Source organism: Tiliqua scincoides, chromosome 3 (genome assembly GCF_035046505.1).
Source record: "Tiliqua scincoides isolate rTilSci1 chromosome 3, rTilSci1.hap2, whole genome shotgun sequence".
Classification (NCBI taxonomy): Eukaryota; Metazoa; Chordata; class Lepidosauria; order Squamata; family Scincidae; genus Tiliqua; species Tiliqua scincoides.
Window position 1 is genome coordinate 44,406,970 of NC_089823.1, and position 10,575 is coordinate 44,417,544.

The window sequence follows — 10,575 nt, forward strand, 5'->3', positions numbered from 1 at the left end:
TTTGGCTTTCACTGAAAATGTCTCCGGTTGGTAAACAGCCAAACTTATCAGCATCTATAAATAGCTTGCCAGTGACAAAGTGGGCTTTTTATATCGTTGATATTATAGACTTGAATGAGTGTAGAGAACATGATGGCAGCATTGAATGTTCTTGGCAGTCTTATGCCAAGAGGTTGGAAAAGCTAGTGTCAGAGTCAACAGTGGTAGTGAGTTGTTTTATTACTGTCTCAGTATATGTGTATGAAGTTTTAAAACACTTATTTTACAGACTGGGTCTATAAACAGGCACATTTGATAAAACAGGCCTGCCTACTAATGTCCTGTCACATTAAATTTTTCTTTGCTGCAACACACTGACTAGCACATTTGCTCTGACAGTATTTGTCCATAAACACTGTTTCTTCTTGAATTATAATGCTGACTTATACTGAGTGAAAGCATGGCTTCATCTAGCCCAGCAGTGTCTGCTCAGAGCAGCCATCCAAGGTCACAGCTTTTTCCCAGGCCTAAGACCCATTGTAGATACCCACTGTAGGGTAATAACAAACAAACAAATAATAACCAAAGGTGGCAATAAAAGCAGACATAAAGCATTAAAAACTGACACAATACAGAAATCCCCACTAATAGTACCCATCACTACATAAACTCTTACTAAAATAAAATGTTTTTAGCACCCACTGGAACAATTGAAGGGACAGAATTCCATAACTGCAGTGCCATGGCTGAGAAGTCCCTGCTCCTCGTCACTACCTCTTCATTTTTGTTGGGGGTGGCATATGCACAATGGCCCCTTCTGATGATTTCAGGGAGTAGAACGTATGGGTGATCTTCAAAGTCTCAGGTAGGGGTCTTTCCCATCACCTACTACCTCGATCCTTTTACCAGATATACTGGGTGTCCATTTTTAGTTCTGAGAATTGGTAACCTTTCCCTGAAAAGAACACAACAGCAAGTAACAGTCCTGAGGGGATATGTGCAAAAACACAAAGTTAGAAATATCTAAGTCTTGGATCTGTCTCAGTTTCTACACCTCAAGAAAAACAGTATTGCTTCCTTCCCTTCACAGCTGGCAACAACTGGTGTAAACATTGGGCCTCAGCTTGTCTGGCCCATTCTACACTCCACTCCCTGAGACAGCGATAATGCTCTCCCTTATCACGGCATATAGAAAACACAATTGTGCCTTATAAAAGAAAAGTTAAGAGCCAAATATCTCACACTTGGCTAATCCAGCTTAGATGAAGCACAACTACACTATTCCAAAAAATTTAATGATTTTTCTTTTTGTTTCTCAAAAATGCAAAGTCCAAGTTGAAAAGCATCGTACATTTATTTAATGAACCTGGAATATTAAACTTTTCTTTTTTACAGTACAAGCTTATGCATGTTTTCTCAGAACTAATGGCCAAATCCTACTGGGCAATGGTACAAAGGATAGAGGGTGGCCAAAGTGCATCTCTGAAGAGAACAGGTCTAGAGAAAAGGCCGGGTGAGTGGGGTGTAAAGGAGAAGGACTTGCCTCAGTGTAGTCTGCTGCATGGTCCTCAATGGGACTCCTCAGATCTGCACCAGCTCTTTTCCTGGTGTAGCTCTGAGAAGCCTGCTGGAAGCATGACTGGCCTGAAACAGGAGTTTGGGATCTGGTGGCTGCTGGCTTTATCACATCTGACCCTGTCCCACCCTGTCCCAATCCCTACCACTCCCCTGGCAGAACCCCACCAGCAACTGGTCTGTGCCATTTTGCTGACAGTATGTGGCTTTATGGCTGCTGCACTGATGACCTTTGCAGAGACACTGGCAAAGGTCCCTCGTTCTGCTGGCATACCTGGCCATAAGTCCCATTGTGTGCAGCTTTATAGGGCAATCCTATGCATATCCACTCAGAAGTATGGCAAGTTGCACTGAGTTCAATAGTTCAATACTGTCAGGATTGCTGCCAGGGACTAGGAAATCTGTCAGCCATCATAATAGATGGACAAAGGCTAGTCTGGTCTACATAGTGTCATGGAGATGCTCCACATGTGATGGGGAATTAAGAAATGAAGACAGAGGCTACATTATAGCTGTGCCAAGAGGGGTGTGAATAATCCCATGGGCTTTTTCCTGTTGGGTTTGTATGACACCTGTAACGTACAGATCAGCCTCAATGCCTCTCTCTCAGCTTCTTTTGTCACTGATCTATAGTTCTCCAACTGTGAAGTTGTGTGCCCCATCAGTGCTGGGAAAAATTGATTATATGATTCTTCTGGCTCCAAATACTGCTGTAGATTTGAATGATTCACAGGGGTATGCTTTTGTTTATGAAACTACTACTTTCATTCTTCTGCACCAGCTTGTATCCAACAATCTCACCATATTTCAAGTTCTAATTTAGTGAGCCTCAGGCTTACCACTCTCTTCAGCTCTTCCCTAGCCCATGAGGCTATTTAACGCTACAAGTGAAAACAGAACTTGGCTGATACTAAAGTAAGAGGGTCCCACAACAAAATGTTCCAGTCTGCATATCTTCCTGTAATTCTCAGTGGTTGTAATAGGGCTTACCTGAGAGTAAGCCTGCTCTTGATCACACAGGCTGCAGATTTGGCTTGGAAACTTCTGTATGAAACAGACAGCCTTATCTTTTCTCTGTCTTTCTCTCAACAGTCCTGTTCACAGGTATTCCTGTATGCATGAGGAGGAGGGGAAGGCCAAGCATACTGGCAGGCCCTGCCCCTCTACTGATGCTCCACTATGCCTCTCTGTGACCATTTGTCACTTCATACAAATGCTGATGGGGAGAGACAGGGTATCACATGTGGATAGCAAGGGTGGGGCTTGCTGGTGTAGCCATACTGCTCCCACCCACCCATGGTAAAGAAGACTTGTATTTCCAGCAATACCTTCTCCAGAGGGTCCGGTCATTGAGTAGGAATTACCTGGAAATTCTAACAACTCTGAAATGACACCATTTGCAAAAATAGAGTTTTGACCACAAGCCTGGACAACTAACCTCAGTTGCCATTAACATGGGTTGTCCTCTGAATATGGAACCTAAGTGGTGAACAAACACAGATACCTTTCTGGCAGGTTATAAACCTTTCTAAATATTTGGTTATACATTTACTATGGAGGAAGAATGTAGTAATTATGATTATATAAGCAACTCCTCCAAAGAATAGGTAGTACCGTTCCACACCCATAATGTTTAGATAAGGCTGCGCATCTTGTCTTGCTGTTGTTCTATCTTGGGAAATTTCCACAATCACTAAGACCTGTGCTGGAGGCTTGTGCTATGGAGTAACTTGCAAATCTTTCATAGCATCTGTTTCTCCAAGCAAGTATTACAGGATTAATCCAGTACATTAGTTGATAAAAGAGATCTAATAAATATGGTACAGTATTCTTGGATTTTTCAGAAATCTCTTAATCCCAGCATATCCCTTGAACAAGCATCTTTAAAAATCCCAATAACCCAAACAATAGGATAGAATCAGCATTTACCATGGATGTAGCACCACTTGGATGTTTGGATGCAAGACCCACATGGTTTCCTTATCCGTCAGTGATCCATGAGTGTTTCCCCAAAGAATAAGCCAAGTATCTTTTCCAATTCTTAATACATGAGTTGGGAGTCTTCCATGTGGACTTGGAATGTATGGCTGGAAAATTCATGTAGTTGTCCTATATCCATGACTTCTGAAGGTGAGGTGGTGCCGTAGACTGACTCAGAGGGGAGCTCCTCTTTGCCAGAGCTCATCTTCCCTTGTTTTCTCAGGCCAGCTTTTGCTTTATCTTTTGCTCTGTTAATCTGGTTGGAATCTCTGGGGGAGTAAGGAGCAGGAGGGGAAAATCCTATCTCTTCCCATCAGGACAGCCAAGAGTGAGCAAACACAATGGGTCTTAGTTCTGAATTGGCATGCATAGGGCGCTATTGTCATCTCCAACTTGCTTGTCCCTCCCAGCTGCTTAAATCCTCTTCCTTCTTGCTAGGAGTTGTACTGGAAGGAGAAGTGGGGGAAAGGTACAATGCTACAGTCACCTCCTCTCTCTGCCCACTCAGCTATAGCTAATCAGACCTATGTATGCGTACTTAGGGCGCAATCCTATCCTGCACTGGAACAGGCAAGCCAGGAGGCTTGCGCTATATCCAGCACAAGATAGTGGCCATAAGCGGCTTAGCCAGAGGCAAGGGGAAACTTTTCTCCTTACCCCTGGGTAAGGGCTGCTGGTCCCAATGGGTCTCCTCGCACTTGCACCACCTCTGGAGGTGGCACAAGTCAAAAGGAGAGCGGAGCGGCTTGAAGCCACTTGGTTCTCCCCAGGAATGGGGTTTGGGATTCGACATAACTGCTGGATCCCAGCCCCGCCTCCCTCTCCCTTGGGGCAGCCCCCAGGGCTGCCCTTCACCCACCCTCCCCCACCCAGGAACGCCTCCCTCCCTCCTCCTTCCCACCTCTCCCCTGCCTCCCCCCACCTACCTTTTCCGCTTGCGTCGGTCCAGCGGGGTCAATGCAAGCATCTGAGGGGAAGTCAGCGCAGAGGCTTATGTCAGTCTCTGTAGGCTGGTGCTTCCCAGAGCACCAGCCCAGCTTCCCCTCAAGGAGGCGCAAACGTGCTTTATGGCAGTGGCATAGCCAAGGGGGTGCAGGGGGTAGCAGTTGCACTGGGCATCAAGCTTTAGGAGGGCAACAAGCTGAGCTTGACACTAGTGACGAAAATTGTGAAAATCTTGGTATATATGATTAATACCATCATGTTATAATGTAATTTAATATAGAATGCAATGAAACAAACCCTATTGGAATATCTGTATTCTATCAAAAGTTATGGCTAATTAACCAGAAAATGAAAACACAATTGCCTTATAGAACAAAAAGTGGATTTTCTTAACTCAAAATCAACCTATGAGACTGTTGTTCAGGAGGTGCCCCTCTTACATTTAGCAAGAGAACAATAACCGTCCCTCTTCACCCCAATACAGTGTCTCAAACCTATCAGGGGCACACTTTATTTATTTACCTAATTAGTTTGATTTTGTCTGGGAGAGGCTACAAATCTTCTTTGACCCCAGACAGCAGATACATGCCTTTTCACTTTTGAAAAAGCCCAGACGTGACGTTACTTCTGGTTGTGACATCAATTCTGGGGCAACATTTTGAGCTTGGCACCGGGCTACACAATCATTAGCTACTCCACTACTTTATGGCACATTTGCAACCCTCCCAGGCCAACCCAAGGGACTTGGGCTGGCCAAACTACTAGTTAGGATTGCGCCCTAAATCCCATTGTGTTCAGTGAAGCTTACTCTCAAGAAAGTGCATATAGGATTTCAGCCAATGTTGTGTAATTGATGGGCTACCCAATGAGTGTAGCAGCAGGGAGCAAATGAGAGCGAGAAGGAAAGAGGAAGCTGACATCAATATGTCCCTCCAGCACCTTGCGGAGTCAATTCAATCTATTTTTACATTATTTTTACATTAAAAACATTGCTTTTGGTCTAAATATTTTTGTCTGCATTTCTGAAAGTATGAAGGGGTGTGAGGCAGCTGCTTGGATTACTGTTCCCACATGCCTCGTTTGGGCAAGATTCTTTCCAAGGACGGCCAGGGGCTTACTCCTGCATGTGTGGGTGAGCTCTCTGTGACTGCTCGCCCAGTCAGCGCAGGAAGTCTGCCCAAGTATGATGACAGATAGCATAGAGGAGGGACTAGGATGGGCTTTTCAACAAATAGAACTCTGGATTGGAGTGAACGCATGACTGCAAATCTAGCATGGGTGAGCACTCACGGATGTGCTCACAGATGCATTTTCCCATGGAATACAGTAATTGCACATTCAGTCTGAGCCTAAGACAAGACAATAAAATGACAGGTGATTTCAGTGTTCAAAGAAATATAAACTGGGAAGAAGTGATTGACATATGTGCCATTGGACTGTCTTGTCTGCTCAGGAAAAGGATGATCACCATGGATGTTTACAAGTATAAGCCCAAGAGTTCCTCCTGATATTGCTAGACATGGAGTTAAGTGGAGACAAACCAGTGAAACAGGAGCTTTGAACACTATGTGTTGCTTTCACTAATTTACAGTAGTTAGTTAACAGATGGTTCAGAAGGATAGTGGGATGGATGGCCCATTGCTTCAACCTAGCATGGGAATTCTTTTCTTTCCCTTTTTCAAATGAATCATAGCAGCAAATCATGGGAGTATCAGCTATCTTGGTTTTATAATTCAGTCCCTGGAGAGAATGGCATCTTCCTCTATACATTATTTCTGATTTAAGTTTTGAGAAGCATTAACAATTGTGAAGCATCAAGCCGCCTCTAAGCATGCCAATTGCAAAAGAGACGAGAGCTGTATGAAAGCTGATTTAAAGTGCGTGACATAGGAAGAAGCAAACGTGTCTGTTTCCTGTTGCACTTATTCATCGAGCCTGGCTCTGAAAAGCAAAACTATTTTTATCATTGCACCTGGCAAGGTTGTATAGGTCAATAGCTCTTCTGACCAGTTTTGTCATAGATAACTTATGTCTGCTGTTTGATGGATACTTCTGTGTTTCAGATGGCCACACCACCACTTGAGTACAGCAGATCAAAGTGTCCCTTATGTGGAAATTTAGGTGTAAGACTGAAGAACAGAACCTAGAAAGAATGGAAAAGAAGCTCCTAAATGTTCACCCCAACAACGAGTTCTTAAATGGCTTAGAACCCAATCTTATGCATGTCTACTCAGAAGTAAGTCCCATTATAGTCAATGGGGCTTACTCCCAGGTAAGTGTGGATAGGATTGCAGCCTTAATTTAGGAAACTTATCTTATTGTTAATCAGGCAATTCCAGAAACTCTGGGTTCCTTTATGTGTGTTACATTTCAACTCTGTAACCATTAGGGCTAACATTTCTTTTTAAAATAAAATTGAGATTTTTCACTGGCACATAGCTCTGGAAGCCAGAATTTTCAAATACAGAGTACATAATATGTGACTCAAACAGGAGTCACATATCACTAGAGCTGAGAAACTCAACAAAGTGCCGATGGTGCCAGGAATACTCAATATGATTATAGGAAAACATCTGGGAAGGAAGAAGAAAAGAAAGTAATTACTCACAGGGGCATAATCAAGAAAAAAATAACCAAGTGACCAAAGGGAGTAACTAAGACTAACTACCAAGAGGAACTAACTACTATCTATAAAAACAGTTCAAAGTAGCATTTTCTTATATAAAGTTCTGCAAGGTTTGTTCCCTAAACTAATTGATAACCTACCTTCAGTTCTCTATACTTTGTTTCCCCTCAAATGAGGCCACACACACTACTACAGTATAGCAAAAGACTCTTGTGAAACAGTAGTTGTGTTCTGATGGCCTAGATATGACCCACTGTTTGTTCCAGATACAAGCTGTTAGCTGATTTTTGCATGTGATTTCCTACACAGGAACTAATATCTTGTGATCCGATTTTCTGCTGGCCTCTGAATTACAAAAGTTTGAGGATTGGGTTTTACTAAATATTTCTGAGCATACACAATCTAATGTTTTGCTTGTTCCTCACAAGAAACTTTACAAAATACAGTAATACTTGGTGAGAGGCACTGCAGGTTTCTATACAATGAAAGATAAACAATGACAGAAATTTGAGATGGGTAAAAAAAAGGCACAAGTGCAATAAAATTCTGAGGCATCCATCCTACAACAATCTGATTTACAACTATTCCCTCCTCAAACAATAGTTCATCCTGATGTGTTAATCTTAGTCTTGATTCTCTTGGGAGTGACCATGTTTTGTTTGGCAGCCTGCCTTAGTTGGCTTGATTGGGAACATCCCACCGTATCTTTCTGTTTTTTTCCCTTTACATACAGCATATGCAGAGGCTTAGTCAGAAATTTCTGCATGATCAGTCAGAGAAATGCCACCTAAATTGAACCTTTCTGCAACATTCGTCCTTTCTCACAGATAGTAGCACTGTACTTAGTTGGACAGGAAGACAGCCAGGTTACAGTTCATCCCTTTCCACCTTCTTAAATATCATTTGGTTATCTGTATGCTCCAGCTCAGAACAGGGCATACTTATTCCAAAGAATAAACAACCAACTAAACAAACTAAACAATGACTAAAGAACAAAATAACCAAGTAACCAAAGGTTCCTTGAACTGGTGAAGAGTAGGTGGAAGCAGCCTTACTGACAGTAAAATAAATAAATCTGGCTAGATGAGTGTTCCCTTGCCATGCCAAAGTTATATGGAATGGGGGATGTAGCAGCCTATAAAGAATGCATCATTTTCAAAAGTGTGAAAAATAATAAGATACTGCATGCACAGAGGTGGAATTTTTCGCCATTAATTGCATCACAAACCAAAGTCCTGCAGACGTAGCAGCAACTAATACTAGTCTAAGGAACAAACTATTGTGGTTTGACAAGCTGGAACAGGGCAAAAGATGTCCTAAGATACAAAGTGCAGAGTATGTACAACTTGATGTGCTTTTTTAACATAACAAATAAACAGCTTGCTCTGAGAGTTAGCTGCTGTGTGATCTTTATTAGACTTACCAAGCTAACAGTAGACAGGGAAATCTCAAATCATGGTTGGATGGTGAAGCGGATTTGCCACCTGAATGAAGAAGACTAAGGACCCAACCCTATCCAACTTTCCAGCGCAGCTGCAGCTGCAGTGCAGCCCCGAGGTAAGGAAACAAACTTTCACTTACCTTGAGGAGGCCTCTGTGGCTGCCCCACCACCACAGGATGCAAGGTGCATCCCGTTGGCATGGCTGCATCAGCACTGGAAAGTTGAATAGGATTGGGCCCTAAGTGCTATATGTTCTTTTTACCTTGCATATATAAGATTTTTTTTTTCATTGCATGCATACAATGTTGATGCCCTGGGCAAGCCTTTTTCATTTACTAGCAATCTAAGCCCTAAGGCTCTTTTCATACATTGGAGTCTCTACATACTGATTTTCCTGCTCACCATTTGACCAACTTTCACATTTATTTTTCCCAGTTCAAAACATGTCAGGGCCCAATCCTATCCAACTTTCCAGCACTGATGCAGTTAGGCCAATGAGGCATATACTGCATCCTGAAGTGAGGGGGGGGGGGTGCAGTTACTGAGGCCTCCTCAAGGTAAGGGAACATTTATTCCTTTACCTTGGGGCTGCATTGTGGTTGCATCGGTGCTAGAAAGTTGGATAGGATTTGCCCCTAAATCTCTAAAGAAGGGAAAGTTATGCTCACTTAAATCCTCCTGAAATAATAGCAGTAAACTAACATTTTGTTGCATCATGTCTAAGACAGCTAAAGATTTGTGAAGAGTTGTGAAGTCAAGTTTTAAAAATAATAAATAATACTAACGCCAACATTTTTTCTGGTAGGACTCCTATGCCTTTAACATATATGACAGGCAGAAATCCAAGAGATGAAGTGCTCAAACCACACAGCATTTCCATGCCAGGAAAAGGTTCACTTGTTGGATTTCTGTAGCAACAAAAGACATAAAAACCCTCCTAGAAAAAAGGAGTCCAACGTCAAGTCCCATGAATGAGTGATGGGTAACTGAGGTCTGAGTAACGGTCAGTTATATTAATACTAAACAACATGTATATAACTGCTTGAACCTTTTCAGTCACAGAAGGAAGCTTATGCCTTTGCTTGTGCGCATACTGTAAAGTTAAAATGTTAATTTTTAAATTCTCTCTGAAAGAAAGTGGTACTAGTTGCAATGTTAATGAAAGTGGATAATGCAAGGTTTAATTCCTCAATGACAAGTTAAAAAATGAATGGACTTCTCCACTCTTTTGGACACACAGAGATTATTTTAGCCAAACTTAGTATGAGCTTCCAAATGTTGCAAACAAAAGAGCAAGAGAATGGCATTTCATCATAAAGCAAAAACAAAACAAAACAAAAACACAATGCAAAAATTATCACGCATTATTTGTTTGTAGAGAGCAACTGACTTATGAGGAAATCAGTTCATCTAGTTATTTGAGCTGCTCAACTTCAGGAACAACATTTACATGAGTCAAAGTTTAAAGCAACATAAGAGACGACTGAAGCAAGAAAGAAAAGGATTTTTTTTTTTACCTCTCTGTTGTGCAGGTGTGGGATGTCCTTGGGAAAGATTTGCTCCCCCATCCCCTTCCTCTTTTTAGTTTTCTTCTGTCTGTCTGACTTACTTTACAAAGCTTCTGAAACAGGCAGAAAAAAAACAACACACACTGCTTGGAAGTGTTTAATATCCAAGCCCTAGCTCAGCTTTTTAAAACTGTCAGAGTTCTAAGTGGCCTGCAGTAGAGACCAAGGAAGGAGGGGGAAGGAAGGGGGGGAGCAAAGCAATCAGGGTTTAAATTTAGACAGGACTCTAAACAGATACTGTCTTTCCCAGAGTGCAGAGACAAAGAAGGCAGCAAACCCTCCTATGCCTAAACATGGGGACACCTCATGTGTTTCCTTCCTTCTCTTTGCTTTTCAGTGTTCTTCCTCTTCTTACCACTTCCTGGGTAGGTTCTTCTTTATTTTTCCACAGGTTTTTGCTTTTCTGTTTCTAGCTGGACTAGCAAAAGAAGAGATGAGGCTGGGTACAGCATAGTCCTAA

The 10,575-nt window shown here is 42.2% G+C and overlaps 1 protein-coding gene across 4 annotated transcripts in view; it reads right to left on the reverse strand.

The window, feature by feature from the left end:
* RCSD1 (RCSD domain containing 1) overlaps window positions 1–10,346 on the reverse strand; it is a 36,390-nt gene extending 26,044 nt beyond the window's left edge. Inside the window, exons 1-2 of one of the 4 annotated variants that reach the window (XM_066622597.1) lie at window positions 10,065–10,346; window positions 6,452–6,622 (exon numbers count right to left, since the gene is read on the reverse strand). Coding sequence is in view for 3 of the 4 variants with exons in the window: in XM_066622595.1 (XP_066478692.1) it covers window positions 10,065–10,115 (51 nt within the window). In the remaining variant the exon portion in view is untranslated. Of the gene's footprint in view, window positions 1–681; window positions 725–3,483; window positions 3,938–6,451; window positions 6,623–10,064 lie in introns of those variants that run through there. The other 3 variants (XM_066622595.1, XM_066622596.1, XM_066622594.1) reach the window with 3 other exon arrangements.
* Window positions 10,347–10,575: the final 229 nt, after the last annotated feature.